Source organism: Pavona decussata, unplaced genomic scaffold, assembly GCF_977016875.1.
Source record: "Pavona decussata unplaced genomic scaffold, jaPavDecu1.1 SCAFFOLD_396, whole genome shotgun sequence".
Lineage (NCBI taxonomy): Eukaryota > Metazoa > Cnidaria > Anthozoa > Scleractinia > Agariciidae > Pavona > Pavona decussata.
Genome location: NW_028145767.1, coordinates 614,077 through 635,428, shown reverse-complemented (window position 1 = coordinate 635,428; position 21,352 = coordinate 614,077). Strand labels below are relative to the sequence as shown.

The following is a 21,352-nucleotide window of genomic DNA, read 5'->3' as shown; positions in this document are numbered from 1 at the left end:
TTAACTCTTCGTGCGTCCCTCACATCGCCCCTGTATCGGCTAATTACGCACCATCACCGCCCGAGAATTTTTTGTAACCGGCGACACACAAAACAAAGCAACCTATACAAAAAAAAAAGAAATAAAATAAATAAATAAATAAATAAAAAATGAGCTATCATGAAGAAATGTCATTTCGTCTTGTAAAAGTCAAGGTTTGTTTTCGATCCTGGGAATCATTTTACAGGTTAAACTCCTTGGTTCTTGTTTCAGCGTAATCTCTTTTTGTAACTACGTTTCTGTGACAACAACAACAACAACAACAACAACAACTTTATTTAATATACTTGTATCTTTTACAGGAATACACAGCCCGCATATAACAGAGCTAATCGAGGCTTTTGTGACTGGAGGCGAAGCAAAAATGAAAATAAAGCAAAATAAGATTGGCTTTTTTCTTATTGGTAATAATAATGTTTGACCTGTTGTTTATTTTGCATCTCGATCGATAAACCATGTATACAAGTATTTGATTGTGAGTTGGCATGAGTATCAGAAATATAAAATTCTGATTTCCTCGCACCTGTCGGAACCTCCAGACATTAGGACGTCTCGCCCCAGGCGCCAACGCCATTGGGGGTAGGGCTTGATGTGAAGGACTCGGAACGCCACAACAGCGTGCGAACGACCTGGGCACGGGGCAGGCAAATGGGCAATGTGAATCTCTTCTATCAGCTTTTAACTCACAAGGCGCCATGTACACAATTTTTTCGTCATAATTCTGTTCACTATCACACGATATTTATGATTTACGGGTGAAATTATTGGAAAAAGTCACGGAAAATTTTACCAACACTTTTTCTCGACTACAAAACATTGCTACCTAACAAAAATTAAGCCAGCTTAAACCAACCTAATTCCCAGGTTCTTTCATAAAATGCTTACTACTGTTTGTCGGACTAGGTTTGATAGATGTATGTCACTTGAATCAGCCGTCACTCAGCAGTTGCTCCAGGGTCCGTTTCTCCAACTTTTTAAAAGTCTTCGGGCCAGGGGTGCGTTTTTCAGAAGTCCCGAGAACTTTTCGGGCCGGCCGAAAACATCTCGGGGCGCTTTTCGGGCGTGTTCTTTCAGGTCCCGAAAAGTGTTTCTCAGACGTCCGAAAGTGTTCCGAATTGTCTCTCGTTTCGCGTTACCGGCTAAGATAATGCGAGGTGGAAAGCTTACTTTAGAACGCGGCTTTGTTATTATAACTTAATTTTTAATTAGTTAATTTTTCTAGCTGAAAGCTGGAACTGTAACTGAACTTGCAAAATAATTTCACACGTAAATGCTTTTCTTAAAAACGGATTACAATGAACATTGAATACAAATACTACCTAATTTGTTCACAACAACACTGGCTTGTATTTTAATTTTGAACTTTTGAAATCACGCTTGCTGCCGTTTTGTCAATGTACCATACAGAGTGTTTTCACATTACGTCACAACGGCCATGTTGGTCTCCCAAAACAAAGAAATGGCGGCCATGTTGGTGTCCCAAACTAAACCTATGGGAATTGAACTCTATTTTTATGCAAATACTTTCTTTTGTTTCAGTAAACCAATATGACAAATAGTCACGTGAATGAAAACGCTCTATACATAAAATTTAAGGTGTTATTCGAGTCACGTGACGACTTGGCGTGCACTAATTTGGCCAAGACTAATCCACGATACCGAACAAGATGGCGACTAGTACATTTACCCATAATTCTTAGCGTACAAAATCCCTTAAAAGGCTCATAAAAACGGACAGAAAAGTTCTAAAACCGTCAAACCTAGCACACACAATGTTGTTAGTACACGGATGAATTTCCCAAAAAATTGGCTTTCTATGTGCCTACTGGCTGTGTTAGGTTCGCAAGTTATTGTGGTAAAATGTACAGCCAACATCTTTTTTCCATATGGTGGATTCTTCCCCTCAACATTTTGTTGGGTTTTCGTACTTGTTCCTTAAATTGGCTCCCATTTAGGCTCCTAGGGTTGGGAGAGATATTACGGAGAGTATTATGAGCGTATAAGTTTTATGTCGCTATTTATGAGTGTATTTATGTCGCTATCAGGCAAATGAGGCGGTCTCTCTTTCTGCGGCTATGGCGTCCAATTTCTCCAGTGTTTGCAGTTTAGACGTAAGCTTGTCCATTTCTTTTGGCGCTCGTCCTAAGTACTGAAGAACACGGATGTACGTTTCCACCATCCACGCTCTGAAGCTCATAGCTCTGCAATAAGACGACATCAAGTTACTAGTGGCTGTGAATTTCTTTTAAGAATAGATTGATTGCACGTGACGTCATGGCAGCCATATTGGTGGTAAAGAACAATAAGATTTTTCTCCTCTAGGAGTTAACTTCTACTTTTATGCAAACTATGTGAGCAGATTTTCTTTGTTTTGACCACCAACATGGCGGCAATGCAGTCCACCTATAGATCTGTCATGCGGACCCACGTCGAGTCTCTGGAGAATAAAAAGTTTTGTTTTCACACGACAAGCCCCCCCCAGACGCGAATTCAGTGCGAGGCTTGGCGTGCAAGAACAAAGCTTTTTATTCTCCTGAGACTCAACATGGCCGCCGAGTGAGAAAGGTCTATTTGGTGGTTCGTCAGGAAAACTTCTCGCAAGCGCGCGATTCAGGGGCAGCCTATTGGAAATTAGAACACCTTTGCGAAGCCAATCAGATTTCATGATTACGCTGGCAAAGTACCAGGCAAAGTCCAAATCTGTTTGGCTTATGTAAGAACAGTCTTTCTCGACGATAAAGTCTACTGGAATTGGAAAATTCCTGCAACTGGAAGTGAACCACTTTAAGGGCATTTTCTTGGTTGAATAGATCAGTCCTTGGGTCATGGTGAAACAACTAGAGCGCTTACGATCGATTTCTATCGACATTGACAGTTGATAGCTGCCCACATGTATAGGTGCTTAATCCTACTCACGGGAATAGGCGTTATAAAGGACCTGAAGGCCTGTACCATTTGCACATGGACAAAATCGGCTGGCGGCATTAGAAAGGAATAATCCAGTGGCAGATCTAAGGAAAAAGTCTGGGGACTCGGGCCTCCACCTTACTCTCTAAGACACGCAACTATATATCACTATTGACTCATCTATGGATCGTCCAGCACTCCTGACCAAGCTTGAACTATGTGTAAAGGACATCTTAGTTTGGTGTAACGCGAACGGTCTTGCGTGCAATCCAGACAAAACTGAAGTCCTTCATTTGTCTTCTCGGTTTGCAACTCCCAATCCTATACCTGGACTTAACATCAATGGTTTTACCATCCAGCCTACCCCTGATGCCCGTGACCTAGGAGTTATCATTGACTCGCACCTGCAGATGACTAAGCATGTCAATAACATATGCAAGAACGCTTTTTTGTCCATTCGAAATATTGGCCGACTTCGAAAGTACCTTGATCAGTCTACCACGGAAAAACTTGTCCATGCTTTTATTACATCTAAATTGGACTTGTGTAACAGCTTACTTGCTGGTCTCCCTGATTCCGAATTGTCCAAATTACAGTCTGTTCAGAACACTGCTGCTAGATTAGTTAATAGGTCTAAGAAATGTGAACATATAACTCCGGTTCTTCAAAGACTGCACTGGCTTCCAGTCAAGGCCAGAATTGATTTCAAAATCCTAGTTCTTACATACAAAGCGCTTAATAATCTGGCTCCAGATTACATATCTGAACTCTTTTGCCCATATCTACCATCACGCCCATTAAGATCTGCTGACCAAAGGCTCTTAGCTACTCCTCGCTATAACACCAAGACATATGGAGCGAGAGCCTTTTCTGTCTATGCTGCCAATGCTTGGAACTCCTTGCCGCGTCAAATAAAGAAGTTCGAGACATTGAACTCTTTTAAATCTTCAGTTAAGACATATTTATTTCGTAAATTTTATCAATTAGAGTAGATTTTTTTAATGTGACTGTGAAGTTTCTTTTATATATAGATGTATTTTTCTCACATTTGTAATTGGCATTTTTATAGAGTTGTAAAGCATTGAGACTTAGGGTAATGCTTAATTATATATTATTATTATTATTATTATTATTATTATTATTATTATTATTATTATATTAAGAAAATGACACACAGAGAGTCAAAATATTTTAAACCTAGCATAGACGTTTTGACCCGCGGGCCCGCGGGAACCCATCACTGCAATCCGCACAAAATAAGCGTAGTTGCGTGACGGAACTTAGTCTCCTTCTCAGCCTTCGATTGGGCTCGTCACGCAACGCGTGACAAGTAGACTAGATGGAATTTTCTTATTTTTTATCGATACGATAAACAGTAGTACCTTATTCTGGTCTCGAGGACAAACGACTCCACATAGGTCTTCACTTTTGACCAAAGACTGTGGTGGGTTATATCACCGTGAACACCAGCAATAGCGCTGCAATTAACCAAAATATATTTAGTTCACCACCTCCACAAACAAATAAACAAGCAATGGCAATGCTCAAAAATGCTTGAGTAAATCTACACTAACCACTTGGCCATGAGAACAAATCTATCCACGGGATCTCCCAGATCTTGGTGAATGGCTCGGATGGTATTCAGGTTTCTAAAAGTAAATAATAGAACAGACAGGTAAAGCAGAGGACATTAAAGAACCCATATCGCTAGACCCGACGAAACTACTCGAACTGTTCTTTTTTTTTTTATTTTTTTTTTTATTTTTTATTTAACACGCTTTATTTAAATACGCAAATACACTGATACACTTAGGTTGCTTACACTTATATAAATTACTTACACTTATACAGTATCTGAATTTCACAAAGTACTTTTCTGTTAAATTAAAAGAGAAAAAAAAAAGACAACTAAGTAATAGAGAAAAAGAAAAAAAGAGACGAAAAAAAAATATTAAGATAACAAAAGAAGTTAAACGAAAAAACTACAAATTCGAGCCTCTGCATTAGCTTACATATGTGAGTTACGAAAAAAAAAAATGCATCGCATCATTCATTTTGATTGAGAGCAGAAATTCCATTTAAGCACATTTTTCTAATTTCCATTGAATAGTAAGTTTGTTTACAAGTTCATCTAAAGACAATTCTTTCTGAAGGTGTTTAGAGGAGTAGATATATTGCTTGACCAAGATGATGAGTAAATCTAGCCTGCGTCTTTCGGGGTCCGAGAGCGCATCAGTTACATGATGTATATCACGAAAGACAATTTGTTCGCTCGAGAGTGTTATTGTAGTACCTTGGCACTGGTTGAACCATGATATAATTTGCGAGTAAAGTTTTACAGACTCCCTGCAATCAATAAAGGTGTGTTCTATTGAATCAGCACTAGAGCAATATATACATTTATCGTTATCCGTTAAATGAAATAGTTTGAGTTCTCTTCTTGTTACAGTTATTCTATGCAGAAAACGAAAGCAAAATTGACGGAGTTTGTTATCCTTAGTAAAGCGGTATATATCTTGAAACTTATTTGACCAATCAACAAATTTTTCTGGGAATTTATCCTGCCACTTTTTAACTCCACTTGGAACAATGGAGCCGTGATTATTGAACAACTGGTAATAATTTTTACAGCGCGCTTCAGCAAGATCAAAAAAGGTTTTATTTAACGGAACGGATGCGGAAGTCGAAGAGAGATCAGCTGCAGGTATAAACGTTTGTGCTGCTCTCCTTTTCAACTCAGATGGAATGGCTGAAATTAGTTGAAAGTAGTGCAAATAATTTGTGGCAATGTTAAATTTGTTGCTAAACTCTTCGTATGATAAAAACTTGCCATTTGTATTTAGCACATCCTTTACTGATACAACTCCGCTATCAAACCATGACTTCCAAAATAAGGTAGCATTGTCTATGGTTATCGACTTGTTGTTCCAAAGAATGAATTCGCCATTTGGAAGGATGTTAGTTGTCTTCTTAAGATCTTGAAAGTACTGAAGAAGTTCTCGATAAAAGAGAGGCAGACCTGTTTTCAAGAGTTTTACATTATAGTTGCATTTAAGGAGAAATAATAAGCTGCCATGTTCTCGAAAGTAGTAATTTGGGATTGCCTTCCATTTATCATCAGACGTGTCCAGTAGTCTACCAATCCAAGCTAGGCGTAACGATTTAATAACCGTGTGAAAATTAACAAAATTGATTCCCCCTTTTTCTACTGGTTGATACATAACTACTCTTTTTATCTTGTCTTTCCTGTTTTTCCATAGAAAGGCAAAGAGATTCTCCTGAACAGTTTTGATAATCGATTCTGGAACAGTCAGCATGGATGCAGCATAAACTAACTGTGATATACCTAAAGCTTTCGCCAATAAAGACTTGCCATATATCGTGAGATCTCTTGAGAGCCACAAGTTCAATTTTGTTTTCATTTTCTTTATCTTCGCGTGAAAGTTTTCTTCAGTACATTTATATGTATTGTAGGATAGATGTACTCCAAGAACTTTAATGGGTTCTTTTGTTGTCTTAAAGTCAAGTACTTTCAAATTACTATCTTTCATGGAACCCATCCACATAGCTTTTGTTTTCTTCTTATTTAATTTTAAGCCTGAAATATTTCCAAAACGATCCAAGATCTGTAAATAAGGTTTGAGTGATTCAACATTTTCCGTTATTATAGTGGTATCGTCAGCAAACTGTGAAATTTTGACCTCCTGGCCGTCTGGGAGGGAAATGCCTCTGTAATCTGGATCTTGGCGTATTTTTACTGCTAGCAATTCCACAGCGAGGATAAATAAAAGAGGACTTAGAGGACAACCTTGACGGACTCCTCTTGATATATTAAAATACGTTGTCAAAAACCCACCATTCATAACTGCACTTTGTACACCGTTATAAAAAATTGAGATCCATTTTTTCACATTTGGGCCAAAATTGAAAGCGTTCAAAGCTTTAGTAATGAAATCCCATTCAAGGCTATCAAAAGCCTTTTCGAAGTCTATAAAGAGAAGCAATCCCGAGGTCTTTTTAGCATCTAGATATTCCATTATATCACTTAAAAGTCTTATGTTTTGGCCTATGTATCTTCCCTTGACAAATCCGGTCTGATCTGAATTAACTGTTCGGTAATCGAACTTAATCGAACTCAATCGAACTTTTCATATGAAAATTTGTTTTGTTTGCATATAAATGAAAAGTAATTTTCATAACAAAAACTTTGCACTTAGCCTCGCTTTCATAATGAGGTTTAACGAAATGGTCTATTGGCACCAAATTTAAATATATCTCAGTTACCACTACCTGAAAACAAGAAGCATGCTCCGAGGAAGCTGTTGAAGAATAATGATGACTTTCTCAAAATGTCCTTGGGCGAGTTTGGTCATAATGACCAAGTCTTCCTCAGTGACTCGTGTTTTAAACAGCATTCCCGCGCTTCCCCATACGAACGGCCGTTGAAGAAGGATCTGACAAAAATTCTCATAATCTGTAAAAAAAACGTTCAGGGGATTATTTCTTCATGCAAGAATGTATCGGCACATTGGACGAAAGCTCGCTCTGAAGCATTGTTGTAACGTATCGCCGGAACACTAATTACGCTCCTATGGCGCTGTTTACTGACTTAACTCGGAAAAGTACTCAGAAGGAATGGATATCAAAAGTAAAGGAAGATGGATTTGCTTTACGTTTAGTACTAAGTAAAATAAATTATACCCATTTATGTACCAGGTTGGCGAAAGATCAGTAATACTCCTTCCTACTTTAAGCTATATACAGAAATTGAAGTTATGTTTGCCACTAACGCCCGTATGCTCATTTGAGGTTGGGAAAGGAAAACATGAAATTTGAAATATCTACAACAGGCGATTTACATACGGTGTATATATTATGGTTGAATTTAATCATTGGTTTAAATTTGCGATTGATTCAAACTTGTCATCATACATTACCATACCCAAAAAAAAAATAGGAAAATAAACGATTTAAACCGAGGAAAAATTTGAACCATAACATATACTTTGTGAGAGGGAGCGCATTTATTGTATACTCTGTACGCTTCACTAAGCATAAGCACAAAAACTCTTCTTTTGCCCCTGAGATGGCAACCCAGGGGACAATGACACCGTGGAATCATCTAGGAAATTATCCATGTGAGGTGATAATTACCATCTACTCCAAGCTGTTTACTGAAATACTGCATGCTTTCTTGGTCATTCAGGACGATGGATTTCCAAAGTTGACACAAAGATATCCTGTCTCTGAAAAACAAAAGTTCCGAAGAAAAACAAGACTTTCCTTAACTTTACGGAAACCAACATTCTTTAAAGGACAAAACATGTTTCGGTGTGTTCCAAAACCATCTTGCAAATAACAAAGTAAGAAGAAAAAAATCGAGTTTCGTTTATGAATCTAAAATGCAACCACTCCAGTTTGTTACGCTTTATATGAGTGTTTTAACTTTAATTCCATCGATGAAGCCACGAATTGACTAAAGTCGAACCTCCACTAACGGCCACCTCTCTACAACGGCCACATTTTTTTGTCCCGGCGGACAGTCCATACATTAGCTGTTGTTTAAACCGCTCTACAACGGCCACCTCTCTACAACGGCAACGGCCACTAAAGTGCGTCCCCAACTGCCAAAATAACCTCTCGACAACGGCCAGTACAGTTCTTTTTTGTAAAAACCTTTTTGTATAAACTGATGTAGTAATCGACATTTGTCTTCGGAACATTACGTTTCTGTTTCCATTTTAACGATATACGTATTTTGATTGTGTTCCATTTATATGCTGCAGTAAGCATAAATTGTCTACAACAATATAGCGAATGTTGCGAGCCTTCCTCATTTCGTCTTGTTAACATTTTGATTCAAAACATTATTTACGTTTTATTGTGTATTTTGTCTATATAATATTATTTAAGATTGGATTGCCGTTATAGGCTACAGTAAGCATGAACTTGGCACAATAAACATGTTGTACTTCCCGAAAAAAAGGTATCATATTACACCCCTACCTCCCCATAACGGCCACTTTCTTCTGTCCCCAAGGAGGCCGTTGTAGAGAGGTTCAACTGTATTCAAAAGAAAGGTAGTGCCCAGTGCTTTCCAGAAGTACTGTTTATTACGCGGTACAAGGCAGTTCTAGGTTTAGATTAAGTGAAAAAAACTTTCAAGTGAGACTATCCCAGTGAAAGGTACCGGACAGTCTTTTCCTGTAGTGAAGCTTTTGACGTATGCTTACAGGTTGTTTCTTTCAAGTTGTTTCTAAATTTAGAGCCTGTGAATGAAATCCTAACGTGCAGCCATTTAACTGGCAAAAAAGCTACTACTGAAGCATTTGGGTTTTTTTTTTCGAAGCCAAAAAAAAACCCGATTCCACCGCACTGATCGCTGATAGCAAAATACCGTCAAAAGTGGATAAGGCTTGCAGAGAATAATGCTACAATTCTGAAAAGAAACTCACTTGTGTTGCAGTGTGTCGTAAAGTCCGTGGTCAATAATGACTAGTTCAGCTTTCCCATCTTTGCCTTTCCTAATGAGAACTAACAGTTGATAAACAGGATGTTAGAATATACGAGCTACGATAAAACTTTGTTAAAAAACCGTCGTACGCTATGTTACGCGGTTAAGTTTTCAATGAGTGTCGTACAAATATTAAAATTAGTAGTTACTCTGACCAATCACAACAGACGTAAACAGCGCAATGAACCAATCACAATTCGAAGCAAATAAATGTGACCGGCGTCAAGCGCGGGAAAACTCGTGCGACCAAGACACGACTGGTTTTCGTTTGGCTTCCTATTGGTTGAGAAAATGGCGCGAACTTTTCAAACCAATCATAGAGCGCAGTAAAGCAAAACCAAAGAAAACGCAAAATTACTTTTGGCAATCAATTAACAACTGCTTGGTTTCATGGGATAGTGGTTAAGAAGCGCAATAAACACAGCAATACCAGTCCTTCTTATAGTAAGTGTCACTTAATTGCGATGTTGTAAATCGAGGCTACTGATAGCAAATTAGCAGCGTTTCTTGTAGTGTGCGTCATTTCGAGATTACTGCAGTGAAAATTATTTCAGTGGCGCATACAATTTCTACAGAACACGTTTAACTTAAAACCTTCACAAATCTAGTCGCCAAGAAAGCTTATGATCCTAAAAGAAAGAGGTTTGGCATTTAAACAGGCTTTTTAAACATAACCTTCGCAGATTATTCATTACAAACCTGAAGAAGTCTCAATACAAAATTAATCTACCATTTGGGCAACATTAAAAAAATTCAATATCTTAAATTAATTCATTAACATTTTTTTTCTCTTGCTTCGCCACTGTTCTCTCTCTCTCGGATAAAAAAAAATAACCTCTGGCACCCAAGGTATCATGTTTATTGATGAATCTAAAGATATGCGATATGAAAGGTGTTCTAAAATCTACAAAGGGAGCCCTTTAAGCCTGCAGAAGCCACTTTCTAAAATACAGCCCGGACGAGAACTCGGAACAGATAATTCTTTTCTCCAAAACTCGCGGGTGTAGCTTATAGCTCAATTTACAGATTTGCTTCGTGACCTAGCCTTTGAGAAGAAGAGAAGGTGGAGTTGACTTTGTTTTGATACAAACCTCAGTGCAATTCATATGAAAATACTGTTGTTGTTCTTATGCTAATTAGTTAGGAATTACATATGAAAAACACCGAGGTTTGTATCAAAACAGCGTCAACTACAGCCTCGCTCCAATTCAAAGGAAAGATCACTAAGCACGTAACTGTAAAATGGACTGGGAGCAAAAGATCTTGAGTGATAGACCACGCGCGCTTGTAAGCATACAGAACCAGCTCATGCAGAGATATGTCCAGGATCGACCTTGTTAGCAAGAATTTGCTAGCAAATTATTTTCGCAATAAGTGCTCATGCAAAGGCCCGCTTAAACGGTTTTAACATTTGACCAAAATTCGTTCAACAAAAGTTGACGGATGTTGGGCAAATGTTGGATGAACGGAGTGTTCAAACGGCTTCAACACCAATCAACATTTTTAAGAACAAAGGAAATGTTGAATCGATGTTGAATGAAAGTTTAAACCAATTTAAATTTGATTCAACACACTTTCAACAAGCTTATTACATTTTTTTGCACTTTCAACAATGTTGAACGACCTGTTCAAACCGACATTTGGTCCAACAAAGTGTTGAACGCATGTTGAAGCAAATGTTGAAACCGTTTAAATGGGCCTTCAGAATGCGGCCCTTAATTGCAGTGCTGTGTGTACGATTGTAGGTTAATTTACTTACCATTAGCGGGGTGAGGGTCGCCGTGAATGAATCCACTACGAAACAGCTGCTCACCAAACGCTTTGATCATTTTTTCATCAACCTACAGGAAGACAAATAAAAAAAAGGTGTGTCAACCGACACAAATGGCGCAAAACAAACGGTCCTGGAAAACGGTAGGGGCGCGGGGGTGTGGTGGATGATAAAAATAAACACGTCAACAATGCTTACAGGTTGTTTGTTTGTTTGTTACGTGACTGAATGTCATGAAATAAATACTTCATTTGGCATGAAGAAACATACTTCCTTTAAGCTATAAAGCAATGGCATGAACCAGGGAACATTTACTTTACGAAGTGAATCTCGCTTTCCAAGTGTTTCTTACAAAGTCTTAATAAGCCAAAGGACACTTTAAAAACGTGTACGGGGGAGTGGATGCGGGATTCTCGCGAGGTTCTGAAGAGCTGTGTCCTATTTGAAAATTTTGCCAGGATTTGAGAAAAAACAAACATGGATACGGAAACTACCCATCTAAAAACCTTTTCACGTGCATTAAGGACGGTGCCTACCAATAAGTAAGTATTTTTGTGTGGTTTATATTATGAAAAGCAGATTTTAGCGAGGGCTATTGAAATCCAAAAATAATAATAATACAAAAAAATTAAAATGCAAAGCAATGTATGACGTTTTTTCCGGATGGAAGCTTTATTATCTCTGAAAAATGCATGGTTACCCTTAATTTTCTTTCTGGATACCAAGACCACTTGCTAAGTTCTGCTTTCTTCGAATAGTTTTAAACCGCGCAAAAATATCGCTGTGTTAGTAGGCACCACCCATAGGAAATCCGAGAATCTCGAGATGCACAGAACGTATAAGCAGTAACAAAAGTAGGCACCGTCCTTAATCTTCGCTTTTAGGAGTGGCTGCAGAATACCCTGCCACATAAAGCTATACCCCTGAAAAAGCTGCAGAGTCACCCTTTGCCCACGCTTAAACAACGACAAATGGACATATTCAAGGTTTGGCTGAACGGGATAACTCCTCTTCCTTTGACATTCCAAGGTTTGGCTGAAGTGCAAACGGTACTGCGTCTCCATGTTTCCACGAATCCACTGTTTTGGAGGTGCTTTGGAGTGACAGGATATTCTGGGGTTTAAGGCCCCTTTTAACATTTGAATAAATTCCTAATGTCTTACATCTGCTATGTCAAGTCCTCTCAGCTTCAGACCTTTAACGTCGTCCACTTTACACGCGTCAACAAACTCGGCCGTCAGCACACGCTGAAATAGGATCATTAGAACAAAAAAATATATATTATATGCCTACTGTTGCATAATTTCTTTTCCTGGATCGGCCGATGAGTATGATGATTGTTTTGTTGTAAGACGACAAGCTCAAGCTGCAGACCGCACAGGAGACAACATTTTCAATATTTTGCTTGATGTTCTCGTTGGGTCCCACTGTTATACTAGGGACCTTACGAAAACACAACGGCGACGGCAACGACAACGCCGCAAAAGAAAAGGCTAAGGCCCGGGTCAAACGGCGCATGATAGTGGATGATAGCTGATGATAATCAACTATCATCTGAAACCATTATCAACTATCAAGCGGGTGGTTAAACGGTTCAAAGAATCTCGTGATAGCTGAGGATAGTTTGCCGTGAGCTTCTAGTGTAGGCACCAGCCGAGTGTCACGAAAACTGTTTTTATTTTACCCACCATGTTAATAACCACCAAAAACTGTTTTATTTTAACCAGTATCCTGATAACCACCAAAAACTGTTTCATTTTAACCACAGGGCTAATAACCACCAAAAACTGTTTTATTTTAACCACCGTGCTAATAACCACCAAAAACTGTTTTATTTTAACCAGTATCCTGTTAACTACCAAAAACTGTTTCATTTTAACCACAGGGCTAATAACCACCAAAAACTGTTTTATTTTAACCACCGTGCTAATAACCACAAAAAACTGTTTTATTTTAACCACCGTGCTAATAACCACCAAAAACTGTTTTATTTTAACCACTGTGCTAATAACCACTAAAAACTGTTTTATTTTAACCACCGTCCTAATAACCACCAAGAACTGTTTTATTTTAACCACCGTACTAATAACCACTAAAAACTGTTTTATTTTAACCACCGTGCTAATAACCACCAAAAACTGTTTTATTTTAACCACCGTCCTAATAACCACCAAAAACTGTTTTATTTTAACCACCGTCCTAATCACCACCAAAAACTGTTTTATTTTAACCACCGTGCTAATAACCACTAAAAACTGTTTTATTTTAACCACCATGCTAATAACCACCAAAAACTGTTTTATTTTAACCACCATGCTAATAACCACCAAAAACTGTTTTATTTTAACCACCATGCTAATAACCACCAAAAAATGTTTGATTTTAACCAACGTATTAATAGCCACCAAAAACTGTTTTATTTTAACCACCGTGCTAATAACCACCAAAAACTCTTTTATTTTAACCACCGTGCTAATAACCACCAAAAACTGTTTTATTTTAACCACCGTACTAATAACCACCAAAAACTGTTTTATTTTAACCACTATGCTAATAACCACCAAAAACTGTTTTATTTTAACCAACGTGCTAATAACCACCAAAAACTGTTTCATTTTAACCACAGGGCTAATAACCACCAAAAACTGTTTTATTTTAACCACCGTGCTAATAACCACATAAAACTGTTTTATTTTAACCACTGTGCTAATAATCACTAAAAACTGTTTTATTTTAACCACCGTCCTAATAACCACCAAGAACTGTTTTATTTTAACCACCGTACTAATAACCACTAAAAACTGTTTTATTTTAACCACCGTGCTAATAACCACCAAAAACTGTTTTATTTTAACCACCGTCCTAATAACCACCAAAAACTGTTTTATTTTAACCACCGTGCTAATAACCACCAAAAACTATTTTATTTTAACTACCGTGCTAATAACCACTAAAAACTGTTTTATTTTAACCACCGTCCTAATAACCACAAAGAACTGTTTTATTTTAACTACCATGCTAATAACCACCAAAAACTGTTTTATTTTAACCAGTATCCTGATAACCACCAAAAACTGTTTCATTTTAACCACCGTGCTAATAACCACTAAAAACTGTTTTATTTTAACCTGTATCCTGATAACCACCAAAAACTGTTTCATTTTAACCACAGGGCTAATAACCACCAAAAACTGTTTTATTTAACCACCGTGCTAATAACCACCAAAAACTGTTTTATTTTAACCACCGTGCTTATAACCACATAAAACTGTTTTATTTTAACCACTGTGCTAATAATCACTAAAAACTGTTTTATTTTAACCACCGTCCTAATAACCACCAAGAGCTGTTTTATTTTAACCACCGTACTAACAACCACCAAAAACTGTTTTATTTTAAGCACCGTGCTAATAACCACCAAAAACTGTTTTATTTTAACCACCGTGCTAATAACCACAAAGAACTGTTTTATTTTAACCACCGTACTAATAACCACAAAAAACTGTTTTATTTTAACCACCGTGCTAATAACCACAAAAAAATGTTTTATTTTAACCACCGTCCTAATAACCACCAAAAACTGTTTTAATTTAACCACCGTGCTAATAACCACTAAAAACTGTTTTATTTTAACCACCGTGCTAATAACCACCAAAAACTGTTTTATTTTAACTACCATGCTAATAACCACCAAAAACTGTTTTTTTTTAACCACCGTGCTAATAATCACCAAAATATGTTTGATTTTAACCAACGTATTAAAAACCACCAAAAACTGTTTTATTTTAACCACCGTGCTAATAGCCACCAAAAACTCTTTTATTTTAACCACCGTGCTTATAACCACCAAAAACTGTTTTATTTTCACCACCGTGCTAATAACGACCAAAAACTGTTTTATTTTAACCACCGTGCTAATAACCACCAAAAACTGTTTCATTTTAACCACCGTGCTAATAACCACCAAAAACTGTTTTATTTTAACCATCGTGCTAATCACCACCAAAAACTGTTTTATTTTAACAATCGTGCTAATAACCACCAAAAGCTGTTTTATTTTAACCACTATGCTAATAATCACCAAAAACTGTTTTATTTTAGCCACGGTGCTAATAACCACCAAAAACTGTTTTATTTTAACCACCGTCCTAACAACCACCAAAAACGGTTTTATTTTAACCAGTATGCTAATAACCACCAAAAACTATTTTATTTTAACAACAATGTTAACAACCACGAAAAACTGTTTTATTTTAACCACCGTATTAATTACCACCACAAACTGTTTTATTTTAACTACCTTGTTAATAACCACCAAAAACTGTTTTATTTTAACCACCGTGCTAATAACCACCAAAAACTGTTTTACTTTAACCACTGTGCTAATAACCACTAAAAACTGTTTTATTTTAACCACCGTCCTAATAACCACCAAGAACTGTTTTATTTTAACCACCGTACTAATAACCACTAAAAACTGTTTTATTTTAACCACCGTGCTAATAACCACCAAAAACTGTTTTATTTTAACCACCGTCCTAATAACCACCAAAAACTGTTTTATTTTAACCACCGTCCTAATAACAACCAAAAACTGTTTTATTTTAACCACCGTGCTAATAACCACTAAAAACTGTTTTATTTTAACCACCGTGCTAATAACCACCAAAAACTGTTTTATTTTAACCACCATGCTAATAACCACCAAAAACTGTTTTATTTTAACCACCGTCCTAATAACCACCAAGAACTGTTTTATTTTAACCACCGTACTAATAACCACTTAAAACTGTTTTATTTTAACCACCGTGCTAATAACCACCAAAAACTGTTTTATTTTAACCACCGTCCTAATAACCACCAAAAACTGTTTTATTTTAACCACCGTGCTAATAACCACCAAAAACTGTTTTATTTTAACCACCGTGCTAATAACCACTAAAAACTGTTTTATTTTAACCACCGTCCTAATAACCACAAAGAACTGTTTTATTTTAACTACCATGCTAATAACCACCAAAAACTGTTTTATTTTAACCAGTATCCTGATAACCACCAAAAACTGTTTCATTTTAACCACCGTGCTAATAACCACTAAAAACTGTTTTATTTTAACCTGTATCCTGATAACCACCAAAAACTGTTTCATTTTAACCACAGGGCTAATAACCACCAAAAACTGTTTTATTTAACCACCGTGCTAATAACCACCAAAAACTGTTTTATTTTAAAAACCGTGCTAATAACCACATAAAACTGTTTTATTTTAACCACTGTGGTAATAATCACTAAAAACTGTTTTATTTTAACCACCGTCCTAATAACCACCAAGAACTGTTTTATTTTAACCACCGTACTAATAACCACCAAAAACTGTTTTATTTTAAGCACCGTGCTAATAACCACCAAAAACTGTTTTATTTTAACCACCGTGCTAATAACCACAAAGAACTGTTTTATTTTAACCACCGTACTAATAACCACAAAAAACTGTTTTATTTTAACCACCGTGCTAATAACCACAAAAAACTGTTTTATTTTAACCACCGTCCTAATAACCACCAAAAACTGTTTTAATTTAACCACCGTGCTAATAACCACTAAAAACTGTTTTATTTTAACCACCGTGCTAATAACAACCAAAAACTGTTTTATTTTAACTACCATGCTAATAACCACCAAAAACTGTTTTTTTTTAACCACCGTGCTAATAATCACCAAAAACTGTTTTATTTTAACCACTATGCTAATAACCACCAAAAACTGTTTTATTTTAACCAACGTGCTAATAACCACCAAAAACTGTTTCATTTTAACCACAGGGCTAATAACCACCAAAAACTGTTTTATTTTAAGCACCGTGCTAATAACCACCAAAAACTGTTTTATTTTAACCACCGTGCTAATAACCACAAAGAACTGTTTTATTTTAACCACCGTACTAATAACCACAAAAAACTGTTTTATTTTAACCACCGTGCTAATAACCACTAAAAACTGTTTTATTTTAACCACCGTGCTAATAACCACCAAAAACTGTTTTATTTTAACTACCATGCTAATAACCACCAAAAACTGTTTTTTTTTAACCACCGTGCTAATAATCACCAAAATATGTTTGATTTTAACCAACGTATTAAAAACCACCAAAAACTGTTTTATTTTAACCACCGTGCTAATAACCACCAAAAACTCTTTTATTTTAACCACCGTGCTTATAACCACCAAAAACTGTTTTATTTTCACCACCGTGCTAATAACGACCAAAAACTGTTTTATTTTAACCACCGTGCTAATAACCACCAAAAACTGTTTCATTTTAACCACCGTGCTAATAACCACCAAAAACTGTTTTATTTTAACCACCGTGCTAATCACCACCAAAAACTGTTTTATTTTAACCATCGTGCTAATAACCACCAAAAGCTGTTTTATTTTAACCATCGTGCTAATAACCACCAAAAACTGTTTTATTTTAACCACGGTGCTAATAACCACCAAAAACTGTTTTATTTTAACCACCGTGCTAATAACCACCAAAAACTGTTTTATTTTAACCACTGTGCTAATAACCACAAAGAACTGTTTTATTTTAACCACCGTACTAATAACCACAAAAAACTGTTTTATTTTAACCACCGTGCTAATAACCACTAAAAACTGTTTTATTTTAACCACCGTGCTAATAACCACCAAAAACTGTTTTATTTTAACTACCATGCTAATAACCACCAAAAACTGTTTTTTTTTAACCACCGTGCTAATAATCACCAAAATATGTTTGATTTTAACCAACGTATTAAAAACCACCAAAAACTGTTTTATTTTCACCACCGTGCTAATAACCACCAAAAACTCTTTTATTTTAACCACCGTGCTTATAACCACCAAAAACTGTTTTATTTTAACCACCGTGCTAATAACGACCAAAAACTGTTTTATTTTAACCACCGTGCTAATAACCACCAAAAACTGTTTCATTTTAACCACCGTGCTAATAACCACCAAAAACTGTTTCATTTTAACCACCGTGCTAATAACCACCAAAAACTGTTTTATTTTAACCACCGTGCTAATCACCACCAAAAACTGTTTTATTTTAACCATCGTGCTAATAACCACCAAAAGCTGTTTTATTTTAACCATCGTGCTAATAACCACCAAAAACTGTTTTATTTTAACCACGGTGCTAATAACCACCAAAAACTGTTTTATTTTAACCACCGTTCTAACAACCACCAAAAACTGTTTTATTTTAACCAGTATGCTAATAACCACCAAAAACTATTTTATTTTAACAACAATGTTAACAACCACGAAAAAGTGTTTTATTTTAACCACCGTGCTAATAACCACCAAAAACTGTTTTATTTTAACCACCATGCTAATAACCACCAAAAACTGTTTTATTTTAACCACCGTCCTAATAACCACCAAGAACTGTTTTATTTTCACCACCGTACTAATAACCACTAAAAACTGTTTTATTTTAACCACCGTGCTAATAACCACCAAAAACTGTTTTATTTTAACCACCGTCCTAATAACCACCAAAAACTGTTTTATTTTAACCACCGTGCTAATAACCACCAAAAACTGTTTGATTTTAACCACCGTGCTAATAACCACTAAAAACTGTTTTATTTTAACCACCGTCCTAATAACCACAAAGAACTGTTTTATTTTAACCACCATGCTAATAACCACCAAAAACTGTTTTATTTTAACCAGTATCCTGATAACCACCAAAAACTGTTTTATTTTAACCACCGTGCTAATAACCACTAAAAACTGTTTTATTTTAACCAGTATCCTGATAACCACCAAAAACTGTTTCATTTTAACCACAGGGCTAATAACCACCAAAAAAGTGTTTTATTTAACCACCGTGCTAATAACCACCAAAAACTGTTTTATTTTAACCACCGTGCTAATAACCACATAACACTGTTTTATTTTAACCACTGTGCTAATAATCACTAAAAACTGTTTTATTTTAACCACCGTCCTAATAACCACCAAGAACTGTTTTATTTTAACCACCGTACTAATAACCACCAAAAACTGTTTTATTTTAAGCACCGTGCTAATAACCACCAAAAACTGTTTTATTTTAACCACCGTGCTAATAACCACAAAGAACTGTTTTATTTTAACCACCGTACTAATAACCAGAAAAAACTGTTTTATTTTAACCAGCATGCTAATAACCACAAAAAACTGTTTTATTTTAACCACCGTCCTAATAACCACCAAAAACTGTTTTAATTTAACCACCGTGCTAATAACCACTAAAAACTGTTTTATTTTAACCACCGTGCTAATAACCACCAAAAACTGTTTTATTTTAACTACGATGCTAATAACCACCAAAAACTGTTTTTTTTTAACCACCGTGCTAATAATCACCAAAATATGTTTGATTTTAACCAACGTATTAAAAACCACCAAAAACTGTTTTATTTTAACCACCGTGCTAATAACCACCAAAAACTCTTTTATTTTAACCACCATGCTTATAACCACCAAAAACTGTTTTATTTTAACCACCGTGCTACTAACGAGCAAAAACTGTTTTATTTTAACCACCGTGCTAATAACCACCAAAAACTGTTTCATTTTAACCACCGTGCTAATAACCACCAAAAACTGTTTTATTTTAACCAACGTGCTAATCACCACCAAAAACTGTTTTATTTTAACCATCGTGCTAATAACCACCAAAAGCTGTTTTATTTTAACCACTATGCTAATAATCAGCAAAAACTGTTTTATTTTAACCAACGTGCTAATCACCACCAAAAACTGTTTTATTTTAACCACCGTCCTAACAACCACCAAAAACTGTTTTATTTTAACCAGTATGCTAATAACCACCAAAAACTATTTTATTTTAACAACAATGTTAACAACCACGAAAAACTGTTTTATTTTAACCACCGTATTAATTACCACCACAAACTGTTTTATTTTAACTACCTTGTTAATAACCGCCAAAAACTGTTTTATTTTAACCACCGTGCTAATAACATCCAAAAACTGTTTTATTTTAACCACTGTGCTAATAACCACTAAAAACTGTTTTATTTTAACCACCGTCCTAATAACCACCAAGAACTGTTTTATTTTAACCACCGTACTACTAACCACTAAAAACTGTTTTATTTTAACCACCGTGCTAATAACCACCAAAAACTGTTTTATGTTAACCACCGTCCTAATAACCACCAAAAACTGTTTTATTTTAACCACCGTCCTAATAACCACCAAAAACTGTTTTATTTTAACCACCGTGCTAATAACCACTAAAAACTGTTTTATTTTAACCACCGTGCTAATAACCACCAAAAACTGTTTTATTTTAACCACCATGCTAATAACCACCAAAAACTGTTTTATTTTAACCACCGTGCTAATAACCACCAAAAAATGTTTGATTTTAACCAACGTATTAATAACCACCAAAAACTGTTTTATTTTAACCACCGTGCTAATAACCACCAAAAACTCTTTTATTTTAACCACCGTGCTAATAACCACCAAAAACTGTTTTATTTTAACAACCGTACTAATAACCACCAAAACCTGTTTTATTTTAACCACTATGCTAATAACCACCAAAAAGTGTTTTATTTTAACCAACGTGGTAATAACCACCAAAAACTGTTTCATTTTAACCACAGGGCTAATAACCACCAAAAACTGTTTTATTTTAACCACCGTGCTAATAACCACATAAAACTGTTTTATTTTAACCACTGTGCTAATAATCACTAAAAACTGTTTTATTTTAGCCACCGTCCTAATAACCACCAAGAACTGTTTTATTTTAACCACCGTACTAATAACCACTAAAAACTGTTTTATTTTAAGCACCGTGCTAATAACCACCAAAAACTGTTTTATTTTAACCACCGTCCTAATAACCACCAAAAACTGTTTTATTTTAACCACCGTGCTAATAACCACCAAAAACTGTTTTATTTTAACCACCGTGCTAATAACCACTAAAAACTGTTTTATTTTAACCACCGTCCTAATAACCACAAAGAACTGTTTTATTTTAACTACCATGCTAATAACCACCAAAAACTGTTTTATTTTAACCAGTATCCTAATAA

The 21,352-nt window shown here is 35.9% G+C and overlaps 1 protein-coding gene across 1 annotated transcript in view; it reads right to left on the bottom strand.

Moving 5' to 3' along the window:
* Window positions 1-294: 294 nt before the first annotated feature.
* The window catches only part of LOC146451156 (putative aarF domain-containing protein kinase 5), a 60,907-nt gene continuing 39,849 nt past the window's right edge, over window positions 295-21,352 (bottom strand). Inside the window, exons 8-15 of the mRNA XM_085099520.1 lie at window positions 12,395-12,478; window positions 11,220-11,301; window positions 9,402-9,480; window positions 8,101-8,192; window positions 7,237-7,420; window positions 4,521-4,595; window positions 4,329-4,424; window positions 295-2,240 (exon numbers count right to left, since the gene is read on the bottom strand). Coding sequence (XP_084955646.1) covers window positions 2,081-2,240; window positions 4,329-4,424; window positions 4,521-4,595; window positions 7,237-7,420; window positions 8,101-8,192; window positions 9,402-9,480; window positions 11,220-11,301; window positions 12,395-12,478 — 852 coding nt within the window. The 3' untranslated portion in view covers window positions 295-2,080. The remainder of the gene's footprint in view (window positions 2,241-4,328; window positions 4,425-4,520; window positions 4,596-7,236; window positions 7,421-8,100; window positions 8,193-9,401; window positions 9,481-11,219; window positions 11,302-12,394; window positions 12,479-21,352) is intronic.